General features: G+C 43.5%; 1 protein-coding gene across 1 annotated transcript in view; it reads right to left on the reverse strand.

The window, feature by feature from the left end:
- Nucleotides 1-17,441, reverse strand: part of adgrv1 (adhesion G protein-coupled receptor V1) — a gene marked incomplete at both ends in the record, with an annotated part of 385,866 nt that overhangs the window by 245,656 nt on the left and 122,769 nt on the right. Inside the window, 15 exons of the mRNA XM_080738840.1 lie at nt 251-509; nt 1,209-1,355; nt 2,299-2,503; nt 3,348-3,579; nt 3,871-3,973; nt 6,143-6,376; nt 6,643-6,696; nt 6,843-6,896; nt 6,993-7,046; nt 7,143-7,196; nt 7,293-7,373; nt 8,110-8,256; nt 9,800-9,984; nt 10,215-10,339; nt 11,249-11,424. Of these exons, the coding sequence (XP_080594966.1) occupies nt 251-509; nt 1,209-1,355; nt 2,299-2,503; nt 3,348-3,579; nt 3,871-3,973; nt 6,143-6,376; nt 6,643-6,696; nt 6,843-6,896; nt 6,993-7,046; nt 7,143-7,196; nt 7,293-7,373; nt 8,110-8,256; nt 9,800-9,984; nt 10,215-10,339; nt 11,249-11,424 (2,110 nt within the window). The remainder of the gene's footprint in view (nt 1-250; nt 510-1,208; nt 1,356-2,298; nt 2,504-3,347; nt 3,580-3,870; nt 3,974-6,142; nt 6,377-6,642; nt 6,697-6,842; nt 6,897-6,992; nt 7,047-7,142; nt 7,197-7,292; nt 7,374-8,109; nt 8,257-9,799; nt 9,985-10,214; nt 10,340-11,248; nt 11,425-17,441) is intronic.

The following is a 17,441-nucleotide window of genomic DNA, read 5'->3' on the forward strand; positions in this document are numbered from 1 at the left end:
GTGTTAATAATGGGTTAAAGTCTTACTGTGTGGCTCCTGTGCCAGGGTGAACTGGTGTTAATAATGGGTTAAAGTCTTACTGGTTGGCTCCTGTGCCAGGGTGAACTGGTGTTAATAATGTGTTAAAGTCTTACTGTGAGGCTCCTGTGCCAGGGTGAACTGGGAGTCCAGGTGTTAATAATGGGTTAAAGTCTTACTGTGTGGCTCCTGTGCCAGGGTGAACTGGGTTAATAATGTGTTAAAGTCTTACTGTGAGGCTCCTGTGCCAGGGTGAACTGTGAGTCCAGGTGCCATCCTATCACCCCGTAGGGGGATCCGTTGGGCAGGATGGCCAGGAGGGCGCGGTCCCGCCGCCGGTCGATGACGGCGCCCAGCACCCGCGGGTCCTCCAGCCCCACCGTGGTGACGTCCACCAGGGACACGGTGACGCTCTCCCTCAGCTCCGCCACCCCGTCCGCGATCACCGTCACAGAGATGGTGGCCTGAGACTGGCCCTCTGAGAAGATCACCTGGGAGGGACGGACATGGAATGTTATTCATCATGGCTGAGGAAACATTTAAAAATATCGGTCAAAACGGCCTGTTTTCTATATCGTCGTTGTCGGGTGGAAACCTTGTATGTCCAAAAGAGTTCATTTTGTATTTATCATTTGAAAAATGAACTAAACTAGTGAAAACAGACAATCTACAAGCACGCGGTGCGAGGCGTTGTGTGCTTGTAGATCTGCTGTTTTCACTACTTATGTGCGACGGCCTTGTATGATGAAGCAGGGCTTTACTTTGCGAAAAAATGTACAAATTTGAAACTTGGAGATACGAGGTTTCTGCCCGACAGTGACGATATGGACCATAACTTACACACGGATCGTTGATTCTTATTTACCACTTCAACTCTACATACATTTCGGACATTATTTTGACTACTATGACTTTTCGTCAACGAATAAAAACTGGACTAAGATGTTTGGGAGGGACTGGCGGAGATGAGATCCAGTAGAACTAAAATACATTTTATGTTTTGGTTGCGCCAGGGTATTGCGCTCTGAAAACAGTTTTCAGCATGCAACCAATTGTAACATCTGCAATTACAACGCTAGACAAGAAACTAAAACATTTCTTACAACTAAAATATGACTAAAAACGAAATGAGCAAATCAACATTTGCTGTCAAAATGAATACTGTTCTTGGACAGAGCAGACAGACTGACCACTCCAGAGGGAGGGAAGATGTCGTCCAGACTGCCGTTGGCCGCCCAGTGGACGGTCAGCCTGCCAAACGTTCCTCTCCTCCTCTCAACCACCAGAGACACCATGTTGTCCTGAAGAAGCTCCTCCACCTCCATGGACCTGGACCTCTGCACACACACCATGAAGAAACAACATGTTAAACCCTCCATGGACCTCTGCACAAGAACCATGAAGAAACAACATGTTAAACCCTCCATGGACCTCTGCACACACCATGAAGAAACAACATGTTAAACCCTCCATGGACCTCTGCACACACACCATGAAGAAACAACATGTTAAACCCTCCATGGACCTCTGCACACACACCATGAAGAAACAACATGTTAAACCCTCCATGGACCTCTGCACACACACCATGAAGAAAGAACATGTTAAACCCTCCATGGACCTCTGCACACACCATGAAGAAACAACATGTTAAACCCTCCATGGACCTCTGCACAAGAACCATGAAGAAACAACATGTTAAACCCTCCATGGACCTCTGCACACACCATGAAGAAACAACATGTTAAACCCTCCATGGACCTCTGCACACACACCATGAAGAAACAAGTATTTTAACTACCAAGGTGTTAAACCCTTTAGACCTTGAGACCCTTCAATCCTGTGTAATTTTAGATGTGAATAAAAAATTGTTAATTGAAAAAGTTAAACATTATGACCCTTTATGGTTCAAATATTAAAGATAAAGCACTATATTGTGATAGTAACCATTAGTAGCAGCACTAGTATAGAGTGTTTGTTCAGTAACAGGGGTCTCTGCATCTCTTCAGCTTTTTAATAAACAGAAAATACTATCATAGTCTTTCAGTTCCAATTTTGACTGCTCGTTTATCTGTGTCGTCATCAATTCCAATGTCAGTTGTTTATCCTGTGTTACTTCTCTCTTCTGATTGGATAAAATTGGCATCCCAACCTGAACATTTTTTCTGTTTAATCAAGAGACCCCTGTTACTGAACAAACACTCTAGAGTCTAAAGCAATGAGTATAACAGGATAAAACAAATCTCTCAGCGGGTGGTCCATGTCAACGCGTTACGTTACCTCAGCGAAGCCTATGACTCCGTGGGCGTGGTCGTTGGTGGGGATGAAGACGGTCACCTGACCGCCGAAGCCGATCTCCGCCCCGCCCTTGGGGTTCTGGAGGCTGACCCGGAACCGCTCCTCCACCTCGGGGATGTCGTCGTCCAGCAGGTTCACCGCGATCTCCAGCTCGCTGTCGCCCGGAGCAAAGAGCAGCTCACCAGAACTGTACGGAGACAGGAGGAGCAAGAAGAACACAGTCTGATGTGGGGTTTCCCAAAGTGGTTGCCGTGGCACTCTAGGGTGCTGTGAAGCCAGTCCAGGGATGCCACAGAATCATTTGATAATATTATTCATCGGTATCACTACATACATTATAGTAAAACATCGATATCACTACATACATTATAGTAAAACAGAGCTGATTTGCACTGTACTGTTCCATCCCCAAAAATAGCAGATCTACAAGCTCACAACACGTCACGTTGTGATCGGCTATTTTTGGTGAACCTTCCCTGCAGAATAGGGATGCTTAGGTTCAAGTGGATAAACGTCAAGTATAAAGTTATGGAAACGGATATTTCTCCTTGACATAGCCAACTGTATCTCAGATGGAAAGATGTGCATATTTACGTCATGTAATATGAAGTAAGATTCAGAAAATTAACAGTGTAATTCAGGGGTGCCGTGGATGAAAAACATATTTACAGTTTGAAAACCATTGAATTATCCATCCTGTGTAACGTCACTACTTATGGGAGGCCAGCCAAGAGCTTGAGGAATTCGGGCAAAATATTCGATGATGTGTGGAAAATCTGTACCTCTACATACAGTACCTCTACCTCATCTATACAGCTCACCCCTTCAGGGACAAGCCATATACAGTACTGTAAACATGATCATTTTCACAATAAACTCAAAACAGATACAGTAGCTACAGATTAATATAGTTTACTGTACGTGTCGAACGCATCAATGGGCACAGGGAGACATCAAAGAGATTGACGCGTTGGCACGTTGTGGACCTCTAATGAGTTAATGAGAGACCTTGACATTTCACGTCTCTCTACCTGTATATGAAGTCTGACTGGTTGGATATGGAGGTGAAGTGGTAGATGGTGGAGCTGTTCTCCTGGGCGGTGGCCAGCAGGGTCTTGGCGGTGGCGTGGAGGGGAGAGGAGGCCGTCAGGGGGAAGAAGGCCCAGGCTGGAGGAGCCTCCTCCAGCTCCATGGAGAACACAGAGGACTCAGAGCTCCAGGAGAAGATGGACGATGTGTTAGCGCCGGCCAGAACCACGTAAGCTGAGAGAAAGAAGGAGGTAATGAGACGTTTGATGTTGTTTTTGACAGAAAATTTTGATTTAGTTTTAGTCATAATTTAGTCTCCTTAAAAGTTTTAGTTTTAGTCTAATTTTAGTCGACTAAATATGAGATTTTAGTTGACTAAATCTACAGCTGATTTTGTCAACTAAAATGTATTTTGGCAGGCCTTGATGGCATCGTAATGACTGATTTTACACTTGGTTGCGTGCTGAAAATAACATATCTACAAGTGAGTTTGTAGATCTGCTATTTCAAAAGGTCAGTACTCACTGATGCCTGACGCTGTGGTGAACGGATGGATGGAGGCAAGACCCGGGAGTGGAATGGACTGGATCTGTTTGGGTGACGGTTGATCCACACTGAGTACGAAAACCTGGCAAGATGGAGAGGAGTCACCTGAGGAGACGCACACACACACACACACACACACACACACACACACACACACACACACACACACACACACACACACACACACACACACACACACACACACACACAGGTATTACTAGTGAGGACGTCACCAACATTTTAGGAGGAAAATGTTATAAAAGTTTTACTCCTAAACCTAGGAAGCCTGTGTTATACTTAGTTGCCTGCTAGGTGTCGCACACAGATAATCGCCGATTTACAAGCTCACAATGCATCACACAAGCCCACAATGCATCGTACATCATGAGCTTGTAGATCTGCTATTTTCGGCGCACACAGCGAACCATAAATCAGGGCACAACTTCTAACCGTAATCCCTAAAACTAAAATCCCTAATCCTAACCTCAACCTGAATCTGTCCCTGAGTGTAAGCCTAGAAAACAACACTTTATATTGTGAGGAGGACCAGGAAAACAGTCCTCCAAATGTCCTCTTTCCCAATTCCTACTAGAATTGTGGGAACATTTTGGCCTATTTCGCAAGTAGTAATACACACATGCACATACTGTACACCAGTGTTTCTCAACCACTGGTCCTGGGGACCTTTGGTGTGCCCCTGAGAAGGGTCAAGTGTGCCCCTTGAAACTGCTTGAAAGCTTGAAATTGTATTTATCATTTTAAAAATGATTTAAACTAGTGAAAACAGCAGATCTACAAGCACACAACGCCTCGCGGTGCGAGGCGTTGTGTGCTTGTAGATCTGCTGTTTTCACTACTGTTGTGCAACAGCCTTGTATGATGAAGCAGGGCTTTACTTTGCGAAGAAACGTACAAATTTGAAACTTGGAGATACGAGGTTTCTTCCCGACAGTGACGATATTTACACCCCCATATTATGTTGGTGTGCCCATGGATTCTTGGGACATGAAAAGTGTGCCCATGCAGAAAAAAGGTTGAGAAACACTGCTGTACACACACACACACACACACACACACACACCGATACACAAACATAGATTTATGCTGGCACTGTGTCCTTTCATGCTAGAATGTCATGGTTCCGTTGAGTAAGGACTTGGTGAGCCTGACACACCCAACGCTGACAAATTACAGCCTTTCCATCCATCTGCGGTCGGGTTCCCCCCCCCCCCCACCCGGGCGGGCGGGGCGCTGCCTTTCCGGTAAAATGTGCAACAGGTCCCAGCCGAGAGGCTCTCAGCACCTCGCTCTGCACAGCGTTGGAAAGAACCAAGTACCCTGATGCTTTTTACTTAACCACTTAAACCCTATGCGGTCGACCGGAGTCCCACAGGGCTCTCTGCTGGTGTCCTTTATGTTGTCTGTTATTGCCGGGGGAAAAGCTTTCGCTGAAAGTAGCAGATCGACAAGCTCAAAGCACTTGTGAGAAAAAACACTCAAACAAGTACATAAGAACCTTCTCCTACAGCGGAGGAAGGAGGCTGTTTCTAAATATGCCTTCTGTTCTCTCCACAAATACAGACCGTAGGAAAACAGGGCTCATGTGAATTTCCTCTTAACAAATATAACTCGCCAATTCTCAAGTGTGGTACTGGTGTCTGCCACACTGAACCACAGGTAAAATCGTTTAAAGAAATTGCAGAACAGCAGCTGAGAAAATTAACCATTTAGGAAACGCTTTCTAGATTTTGTAAACTGGACCTGGGTTGGCACATGACTCACTTGGACCTTTTTCATTTCCATCTACACAAATCTCATCGTCCAAAAGCAGTCGATCTACAATTCATCTGTCGGGTGTCAATAAGTAGAAAAGTAGGTTTGAGCTTGCAGATTTGATGCTTTTGCTACTTTTGTATGATCATTCAAATCATACAAAGGGCATTCATTTATGAAAAAAACAATTTGTGTATGTTTTGTACCGTAATTCCCTACTTGTTTCCCTATCTTTAAGTGTCTACTGTATGTGTATGTCGGTGTACAATGTGTGTCCTGTGCAGTTTGTTGTCTTCTGTGTTTGTCTGTTTTGTAAAAAAAATCATAAAAAATATATATAATATAAAATAAATTTAAAAAATAGAATATGGAGATGAGAGGTTTGTAGCTTGTAGATCTACTATTTGTGCCAGTTCAAAGCGGGCAGAGAGGGGTCACCTTCAAGGACGACCAACAGGAGGGTAAGCTCCGCCCCCACGTGGGCCGCCGCCACCTGCCTGGCTCCGCCCCTGACACTGAGAGGGGCGGGGTCCTGGAAACGTCCGTCCGTCCACTGCAGCAGGAAGCAGCCGTCAGTCTGTCCGTCCGTGCAGGCCGCCAGGTACGCAGGAACCGCTAGACCAAAGGAGAACACGGACACACTGACCACGCTGCCCTGGAGGTCAAGGGTCTGGTGGAGGGTGAAAACAGCATCTCCGCCCCGGACGAAAACCTGCAGCACAAAGTAGGTTAACCCATTAATAATAAAAATGATAATAAAGTTAAAACAAAACCCCAAATGATCCAGTTAAATTAAACAATGTGAGCTTTTTTGAGAAATGTCCAAAGCTCAACAATATCATCAAAGCAGTTTCCTCGTATATGAGACATGTGTTCGCATAGTATGCAAATGCAAACATGTCATGGAGTCACGTCAAGTTGATCTCACCTGACTGGAGACCAGAAGGTAATGTGTGTTCTCTATGGAGAAGATCTCACCTGACTGGAGACCAGAAGGTAATGTGTGTTCTCTATGGAGAAGATCTCACCTGACTGGAGACCAGAAGGTAATGTGTGTTCTCTATGGAGAAGATCTCACCTGACTGGAGGCTAGAAGGTAATGTGTGTTCTCTATGGAGAAGATCTCACCTGACTGGAGGCTAGAAGGTAATGTGTGTTCTCTATAGAGAAGATCTCACCTGACTGGAGGCTAGAAGGTAATGTGTGTTCTCTATGGAGAAGATCTCACCTGACTGGAGGCCAGAAGGTAATGTGTGTTCTCTATGGAGAAGATCTCACCTGACTGGAGACCAGAAGGTAATGTGTGTTCTCTATGGAGAAGATCTCACCTGACTGGAGACCAGAAGGTAATGTGTGTTCTCTATGGAGAAGATCTCAGCTGACTGGAGGCCAGAAGGTAATGTGTGTTCTCTATGGAGAAGATCTCACCTGACTGGAGACCAGAAGGTAATGTGTGTTCTCTATGGAGAAGATCTCACCTGACTGGAGACCAGAAGGTAATGTGTGTTCTCTATGGAGAAGATCTCACCTGACTGGAGACCAGAAGGTAATGTGTGTTCTCTATGGAGAAGATCTCACCTGACTGGAGATCAGAAGGTAATGTGTGTTCTCTATGGAGAAGATCTCACCTGACTGGAGGCCAGAAGGTAATGTGTGTTCTCTATAGAGAAGTGTTGGACGTCCATAGCTTCCACGCCCAACGTTTGTTCCTGCAGAAACCAAACATCAAAACATGTGGGGGGAAAGAAATTGTCAGATACAGCAAGAGTTCCTGGACCTTTCAGGCCACAACCCCCCAAACTAATCATATTTGAACTGGGGACCCCCACCCTGACAAGCACTTAATTGGAATTGACTCGGTTCCACAGATAAACATTGTGAAAATAGTCAAACTACATGTTGTGAGCTTGTAGAGAGACTATTTTCACAATGTTTGTCTCTTTCTTATGTAATATTTATCAATTTGGCCAATTTGTTAAAGGTGATACACCATGAAAATTCACTTTTCCTATTTTAAAACCTTTTTTTGGGGTCCCACTAGCACCTTCTATCCTCACAAAGTCCCATTTCAGACCGTTGTGTCTTTCTCTGGTTTTGGGAAGGTGGAGGTTAAAAGCATCCCACGGGTTCTCAAAACAGGCTGTCCTGTTTTGCACATGTTGCACATTAAGGTAATCCTCTGGTCTAGGGAGCCGCCCCAGTTTGGGAACCACTGTTATACAATCAAATGTTTTAGACCAGTGAGTCTCAAAGTGGGTTTCAGGGACTCTCTATGTTCCTTTAGGGGGGTCTAAATTGACCCTTACAAGTCTGTAACTTTGACAGTGTAGAAATGGGTCCATTTGGTTCCATTTGTACACTGTCAAAGTTAAGGGGAGACCTTCAAATGTCTAATTCTGAGAAGCAGTGTTTTAGAGGAATATAAGGAGAACATTTATTGTGTACCAATGTGAAGTTGAGGTCCTTCTGCAGTCTGAAGATGCTGAGGTTAGCAGCAGGGGAGTGTGGAGGACCCCCGTGGGTCACAGCTACGTAGGAGGACCCCTTCACTGCAAAGCCCACACAGGAGCCTGGAGCCTGGATCCTGATCGACTGAGAGAGAGAAGAGTACATATTATGTTTTCTTTCACAGTTGCCTTTGGGAATGTAAACGTATGTTTTTTGCCATTAAAGCTCCTTTGAATTCAATGTAAGCCATTTACCATCGCCTCGTGCCACAACCCTGAAACAGTGGTAAATCAGCCAACAACCCACGACCCTCGAATGGTAAATTGCTTTTCTACCACTTCTACCATATAAATGAAAGAAAACACAGTTGTAACTTGCAAGGTTATTTAGTTACAATCAACTGCAACACAACAGTGGGCGGGGTCCATGAGCCAACTCAAGGTTGTTGACTGATTTACCACTATTTTAAGCCAATCAGAATCCAGTATCTGAACATGTGCACAAAAAGTGGTAGAATAATGCATTTGTCGCTGTCAGATGGAAACCTTGTACTGTACAGCTGTAACATTTCTGGAAATGAAAAAAAAAGAACCTGTGTTCTGATAAGAATATAGTTTTTGTTTGGTCACCTACAAGCTATTGTTAATACTTTGTGTTGGTTAAATATGTATACAACCCGCAGTCACACTTTACATTATTTTATATACAGTATATATACTGTTGCTGTGGAGCAGAATCCTCTTATCTCCATATCCTAACTTGTTGTGTTTTTTCATAAATTAATGCCCCTACTTGATGATACTAAGTACAGTTGTCACACAAGAGCATCAAAAGTAGCAGATCCGCAAGCTCCAAACTCAGTGCGAAGTTGTGAACTTCGAGCGCATTTTAGATCTGCTACAAGCTCATCCTTAAAGGTAACAGTAACTGTTTCCACCCCACAGAGACAATATAATACCAGTAAGACGCCTCAGGGCGAGGTTGTGCCATGTCTTGGCCCTCAGGGCGAGGTCGCGCCATGTCTTGGCCCTCTGGCCAAAGGGATTTGGTTCCCCTGGCATCACAGGGATCTCCATATATGGCAATAAAATGGATTTGGTTCCCCTGACATCAAAGTGATGTCAGATCATGAGAGTAAATCAACAAAAAAGACAAGCGTTACCCAGACAGACAGACAGACAGACAGACAGACAGACAGACAGACAGACTGTCCCTGTTATGCCCATATATGGAGATCTCTGTGATGCCAGGGGAACAAATCCCTTTTATGCCCATATATGGAGATTCCTGTGATGACAGGGGAACCAAACCCCTTTAAGGCCAAATATATGGAGATCCCTGATGTCCACATCACTGTGACATCACTGTGATTCTGTCCCTTTTATGCCCATATATCGACATCCCTGAAGTCCAACATCACTGTGACATCACTGTGACTCTGTGCCACACTGGCCAGATAGCCAAGACAATGATTAGTCAGGGGAATCACAACGTCAGGCTACGGACAAGCTGGTGCAGACAGTAAACTGGTCGCAATAATATTGTGTGTTTTGTGTAAGGCATTCATTTATGAAAGAAGGGAAAAAGTTCAAACATGGAGATATGAGGTTTATGCCTGACAGTAAACGATGTGTAAATAAATGTTAGGTTCTTGAGAGAGGGGGGAGGGGGGTGGTCTCCTCTGTACCTGTATGGGGACAAAGACCCCCTGCCACCTGTACAGAGTGGCCAGGGTATGAGCTGAGCCCACAGAGGGGGTTCTGTCCAGCCTCATAGCCAGGGAGGAGGCTCCGTGGTCGGGGACGGAGCACCAGGCTGAGGTGGGGCTCTCTGGGAAGGTCTGGTAGACACCCAGCACTGGGACACTGCCCTCTGTGAGAACCACATGAATACATTACATTACATTACATTACATTACATTACATTACATTACATTACAGAGTGTAAGCAACTTGCAATGGGCCTGGTGTACAAGATACACTACACCATACCCATGTACCTGGCAAAATACTTTATAAACGTTAAGGACGTCCATAATTACAACACCAGAGATAATCTGGATTTTTGAATCTTCCCAGGGGTCCTGGTAACTGTTCCCTCACCGTTGCTCACGGCCGTCTCCGACTGTGTCTCCCATTCCACGCTGACGGACGACTCCAGACCGTTGCTACGGGAGACGGTCAGAAAGACCACGCCCCCTTCAGCAGACACCACCTCCGTGTTAGTTCTGGAAACACACACACACACACACACAAACACACACACACACACACACACACACACACACACACACACACACACACACACACACACACACAGTTAGAGAGATGAAATCTATGAGCGTGTGTGTGTGTGTGTGTGTGTGCATGCGTGCTCACAACGCATCGCAATGTGAGGTGTTGTGAGCTTAAGGATCAGCCATTTTCTGTATTTTTGAGTATGTACTGTACAGTATGGTATACTGGGTAAGTTGTTAGACTAATCGATTTAGTCGATTATATAAAAAAATGTTGATATAAATCAACAATTATAAGGAAAAAATCATTGCTGTAGGGCAGAAATTTTGGTCTAAAATGGTCTGTTACTCATTTTTCTTTTAGTTTATTTTTTATGGTTTTACTGTTAAAGGGGCACTCCACCACTTTTCAACCTATGTTCATATAATTGGTCCTCACTCAAAAATAGCTTTTCTTTTTTCTTTTTCTTTTTTTTGTGGGCTGGTCAGAAACCCATCGTCTTGTGACATCATCGATTACCAATCCAGCTTATAGAAAATGCAGGCTTTCTATTCCTGAAAAGTTGCAATTTTAAAGTGGAAGCCATTGTTCTCGCGATAATAAAAATCTAAATATTTTTTTCAAAAATATTGATAAAATCTTTTTTTTGGAAAACAAGACGATGGATTCTGAACTTCCCACAGCTCTCCAAGGAGACTTGGACTGAGAAGAAAAAATGGTGATATTTTATCATGAACATTAGTGAGGACCTATTATATGAAGACAGGTTGAAAAGTGGTGAACTACTCCTTTAAGTAACTTGAAACACAACCATAAAAAGCTACAATAAAAATAATCGTGATAAGATTGTGTGAAATGGTGATGTGCTATCTGTCCCAGCATGGCGGTGTGACAGTGACCTGTTGAGAGAGGGTCCGATGCGGAACAGGCCGGACGGGGCCAGGTTCTCCAGGACGGTGATGAAGGTGCTGAGCTGCTCCCCCAGACGGGCTCCCCCCGTGGGGCTGGACAGCTGCACCGTGAAGGTCTCGTTGGCCTCGGGCTCCGCGTCCAGCACCGCCCAGATCTCCAAGGTCTGCCAGGAGAGCAAACAAACAAACAAGGTGCTGAAAATAAAGCCTGCAGAAGTTCTTTTATATACGGTGGTATGTGGTAGCCTGGTGTTGCTCAAACTAATTCCTCACTGTGTGTCTGATATTAGTCTAGCTGGACTCGCTAGCAGCATTTTAATTTCCAAAGGGTGGGTTAAAAGAAATGGCTCTGAACACGATTGGTTAGACCAGACCAATGCTGGGCTCTGATTGGTCCCCCAATTCTTTGGGAGAGGAAATGGATTCACAATTGAGCGGGGCCAGACCCATATACGCCCAGACGGATTGGTCTGGTTCCAGGCTAATCATGTGGTGGGACCTTTCTCTTGTCAAAATAATCGTGATATGAAATTTTCATATTGTATGGTTAATATCATTGCAATACATGATATGGTTAATCTAAATAAATGGTGTGGTTAGTCATAAGCTGAAGCTCTGTTATGTACATTGTTGTGTGTGAATCAATAAAGAAGTTATTTTGTCCATCCAATCTGAGTATGTTAATCTATCTATAAATGCGAGAAGTCTCTGCGTGTCTGTAATCCGCGTATCTCGAGAACCGTTCGTCCCACCGGCTTCAGATTCGGCACGCGCGTTCCCCGCCGCGGCACGGAGTGCAGTGCCTGGTCTCGACCCGACCCGACGTGCGGTTTTCCCGAACCGACGCGAAACGTTCGGAATCTCCTTATGCGGGGTTGATTGTTGACATCAGGCTGTTCCGGAGGAAATCGGCGAAAGCTCTGACTCATTGTGACATCACTTCATAAAAGGCTCTGACATCACGTACGCCACATGAGTCAACAAAAAATCTCTGTGAGTGTGTATGTATGTATGTAATCCGCGTATCTCGAGAACCGTTCGTCCCACGGGCACGCGCGTTCTCCATATATGGGCATAAAATGAATGCCCCCATATATGGGCATAAAATGGATTGCAGACAGACAGATACAGATATCTCCATATATGGACATAAATGGACAGAGGCAAACAGATGGTCAAAGATCTCCATATATGGGCATAAAATGGACGCAGACAGACAGATACAGATATCTCCATATATGGGCATAAATGGACACAGGCAAACAGATGTTCAAAACGGGTCCTATGACAACAGGTATAATGAGGTTTGCATTAAAGGGGGAACCGGCACTGTGTCTGCAACACAGTTGGAGGCACAGACAGATACTCCATATATGGGCATAAAATGGAAGCAGATAGACAGATATCTCCATATATGGGCATAAAATGGACCCAGAACTATAACTGCAGTGATCTCCATATATGGACATAAAATGGACGCCGACAGACAGACAGACAGATACAGATATCTCCATATATGGGCATAAATGGACACAGGCAGACAGATGGTCAAAACGGGTCCTATGAAAACAGGTATAATGGGGTTTGCATTAAAGGGCGGGGCATTCATTCCCTATTTACATTGTTCCGAGTTGGCCGACTAGACGCTGGGCCGCCCGAAGGGCGGCCCAGCTTCTAGTATTTACAATTGGCTTAAAGCCGCATCCCACTTCCAAGCGGTAGGTAGGGAGAACGTCCGATGTAGGTAGAACGTAGGGAATACCGCCCATAACTCTATCATTGGCCCCCCGTTGCCATGGTGACCGGTGATGTCGCAGTAAGTGGAGTGAAATTTGACACCACTGTGTACACACACACACACACACACACACACACACACACACACAAAAATAGCTAATAATTAGCTCACAACTTTCCACTTTTCTCTTTCACCTCAAACGCAGTAACATCCGTATACACCACGTCATCGCATCACCAATACGTTTTATTTATTATTATTTATTTTTTTTCCAATTTTTTTTTCTCAAACATTTTTTTTTTCTCAAATTTTTTTTTTCTCAAAACATTTTTTTTTCTCAATTTTTTTTTCTCAAAAATTTTTTTTTCTCAAAATTTTTTTTTTCTCAAAAAACTTTTTTTCTCAAAAGTGTTTTTTTCTAAAAAGAATTTTTTGAGAATTTTTTTTTTCTCAATTTTTTTTCCTACCGACCTTCTAGTCTATCTATAAATGCGAGAAGTCTCTGTGTGTCTGTAATCCGCGTATCTCGAGAACCGTTCGTCCCACCGGCTTCAGATTCGGCACGCGCGTTCCCCGCCGCGGCACGGAGTGCAGTGCCGGGTCTCGACCCGACCCGACGTGCGGTTTTCCCGAACCGGCGCGAAACGTTCGGAATCTCCTTATGCGGGGTTGATTGTTGACATCAGGCTGTTCCGGAGGAAATCGGCGAAAGCTCTGACTCATTGTGACATCACTTCATAAAAGGCTCTGACATCATGTACGCCACATGAGTCAACAAAAAATCTCTGTTGAGTGTGTATGTATGTATGTAATCCGCGTATCTCGAGAACCGTTCGTCCCACGGGCACGCGCGTTCTCCATATATGGGCATAAAATGAATGCCCCCATATATGGGCATAAAATGGATTGCAGACAGACAGATACAGATATCTCCATATATGGACATAAATGGACAGAGGCAAACAGATGGTCAAAGATCTCCATATATGGGCATAAAAAGACAGACAGATACAGATATCTCCATATATGGGCATAAATGGACACAGGCAAACAGATGTTCAAAACGGGTCCTATGACAACAGGTATAATGAGGTTTGCATTAAAGGGGGAACCGGCACTGTGTCTGCAACACAGTTGGAGGCACAGACAGATACTCCATATATGGGTATAAAATGGAAGCAGATAGACAGATATCTCCATATATGGGCATAAAACGGACCCAGAACTATAACTGCAGTGATCTCCATATATGGACATAAAATGGACGCCGACAGACAGACAGACAGATACAGATATCTCCATATATGGGCATAAATGGACACAGGCAGACAGATGGTCAAAACGGGTCCTATGAAAACAGGTATAATGGGGTTTGCATTAAAGGGCGGGGCATTCATTCCCTATTTACATTGTTCCGAGTTGGCCGACTAGACGCTGGGCCGCCCGAAGGGCGGCCCAGCTTCTAGTATTTACAATTGGCTTAAAGCCGCATCCCACTTCCAAGCGGTAGGTAGGGAGAACGTCCGATGTAGGTAGAACGTAGGGAATACCGCCCATAACTCTATCATTGGCCCCCCGTTGCCATGGTGACCGGTGATGTCGCAGTAAGTGGAGTGAAATTTGACACCACTTTTTTTCAATTTTTTTTTCTCAAAAAAATTTTTTTTCTCAAAAATGTTTTTTTCTCAAAAAACTTTTTAAAAAAAAAATTTTGAGAATTTTTTTTTCTCAATTTTTTTTTCCTCAAAAATGTTTTTTTTCTCAAATTTTTTTTTTCTCAAAAATTTTTTTTTCTCTAAATTTTCTTTTTGAGAAAAAAATTTTTTTCTCAAATTTTTTTTTCTCAAAAACTTTTTTCTCAAATTTCTTTTTTCTCAAAAAACTTTTTTTTTCTCAAAAAACTTTTTTTTTCTCAAAAAACTTTTTTTTTCTCAAAAAACTTTTTTTTCTCAAAAAACTTTTTTTTCTCAAAAAACTTTTTTTTCTCAAAAAACTTTTTTTTCTCAAAAAAACCATCAGATCGTGGCCACCCTGTACCTCAGGGATTTGTTTTCGACGAATATTTACTCCTATAGACGCAACGCGACGACCTAGAGGGGAGGCCGGCGTAGCCGGCCGACCTTCTAGTCTATCTATCAATGCGAGAAGTCTCTGTGTGTCTGTAATCCGCGTATCTCGAGAACCGTTCGTCCCACCGGCTTCAGATTCGGCACGCGCGTTCCCCGCCGCGGCACGGAGTGCAGTGCCGGGTCTCGACCCGACCCGTCGCGCGGTTTTCCCGAACCGGCGCGAAACGTTCGGAATCTCCTTATGCGGGGTTGATTGTTGACATCAGGCTGTTCCGGAGGAAATCGGCGCAAGCGCTGACTCATTGTGACATCACTCATAAAAGGCTCTGACATCACGTACGCCACATGAGTCAACAAAAAATCTCTGAATATCTCCATATATAGCATATATGGGCATAAAATGGACGCAGAATCACAAAGATCTCCATATACGGGCATAAAGGGACACAGACAGACGGATACAGAGATCTCCATAAATGGGCATAAAATGGACGCAAATGGCATATATGGGCATAAAGTTTACGCAGAATCACAAAGATCTCCATATACGGGCATAAAGGAACACAGACAGACAGATACAGAGATCTCCATATATGGGCATGAAATGGACGCAAATAGACAGATATCTCCATATATGGGCATATATGGGCATAAAATGGACCCAGAACTATATCTGCAGTGATCTCCATATATGGACATAAAATGGACGCTGACAGACAGACAGATAACAGATATCTCCATATATGGGCATAAATGGACACAGGCAAACAGATGGTCAAAACGGGTCCTATGACAACAGGTATAATGGACATAAAATGGACGCTGACAGACAGACAGATAACAGATATCTCCATATATGGGCATAAATGGACACAGGCAAACAGATGGTCAAAACGGGTCCTATGACAACAGGTATAATGAATGGGGTTTGCATTAAAGGGCGGGGCATTCATTCCCTATTTACATCGTTCCCGAGTTGGCCAGGTCGCCGACTAGACCAGCTTCTAGTATAATATAATTAATCTTTGCTGTTGGGAAAAAACATCTTATCTCCATATTCTAACTTTGTTGTGTTCGTAAATTATTATCGTCCCAACTTGATCACACGAATGCGTCACACAAAAGCCAAAAGTAGCAGATCCACACACTCGAAACACAGCGCAAAATCGTTACTTTCCCCAAATTCTAATTCAAAGATTTACAAAAGCAGCAGATCGCAAGCTCAAACTGCTACTTAATGAATGATATAGAGCTGGTCTAAACTGTTCAGTCTGCAATACCCTGATGTGGTCCTGCGTATCCAATCCTATGTTAATGGAGTTGTAGTTTATGATGCGTGACTTTGCACCAATACCAAAACTAATACTGGGCCCTAGTAATTCCCTCGTATGAACCTCATACTTGGCAATAAAAACATCTTCCAAGTTCTGACTTAGAGAACATAAGCACATAAAGTCCATGTTTTCTTTTGAGGTTCCTGCTCATTAGGGCCAAGCTTTTCCTTTTTTATTATAGTTTGTTATTTTTTACGTCGTTCTGAATGTTTTCAATTTCCAGACAGTGAGGTGCTGACAGCTGGCGTAAAAACTGGGCACAGCTAAGCAAATCAATTGCAGATTTTAATATCCACGTATAAATAATTGGGCTTATTGTATGAAATAACATGACAAAGACAAAAACTAAGGACATTTTATCCATGATTTCAGTTTGTTTTATAATCACTGTTTCAGTTTATGAAAATGTTTTCATGTACGATAATAACCGTGATTATGACCAGGCAGACACAGAAAATGAATTATGAAAGAAAATGATTGACGCACTAGAAGAACAAAATCAGTCATCAGAATCAAGGACGAGTGTTTCTGTCATGGTTAAAATATAGTTTGAATTTTAATGGCTTTGTATTGGAAGGTGGTGTGACTACATTTTTTCACTGACGAAAACTAAATAAAAACTAAGACAACTGTAAATATACAATTTCATAAAAAAAAATAGACTAAAATGTTAAGGAGGGACTGGTGGAGAAGAAGAGATCCAGTTGAACAAAAAGACAAGTCATTTTATTTGTTTGGTTGTGCTCGTCTGTTGCGCTCTGAAAATAGCCAAGCTCACAACGCAACGTGTCGCAGCGTGAGCTTGTAGATCTGCTATTTTCAAAATGCAACCAAGTGTAAAATCAACTAAATTATTATGACGCCATCAAGGCCTGCCAAAAACATTTTTGTAGACAAAACCAACTGTAGAATTATTCGACTAAAACCAGACTAAAACATTTCAGACGACTAAAATATGACAAAAACTAAACAACATTTCATTCAAAGAACCACGACTAAAACCAAATCAAAACATGCCGTCAAACACTCCTCCCGTCCTC

Source organism: Nannobrachium achirus (genome assembly GCF_963921795.1).
Source record: "Nannobrachium achirus genome assembly, chromosome: 12".
In the NCBI taxonomy this organism is placed as follows: Eukaryota; Metazoa; Chordata; class Actinopteri; order Myctophiformes; family Myctophidae; genus Nannobrachium; species Nannobrachium achirus.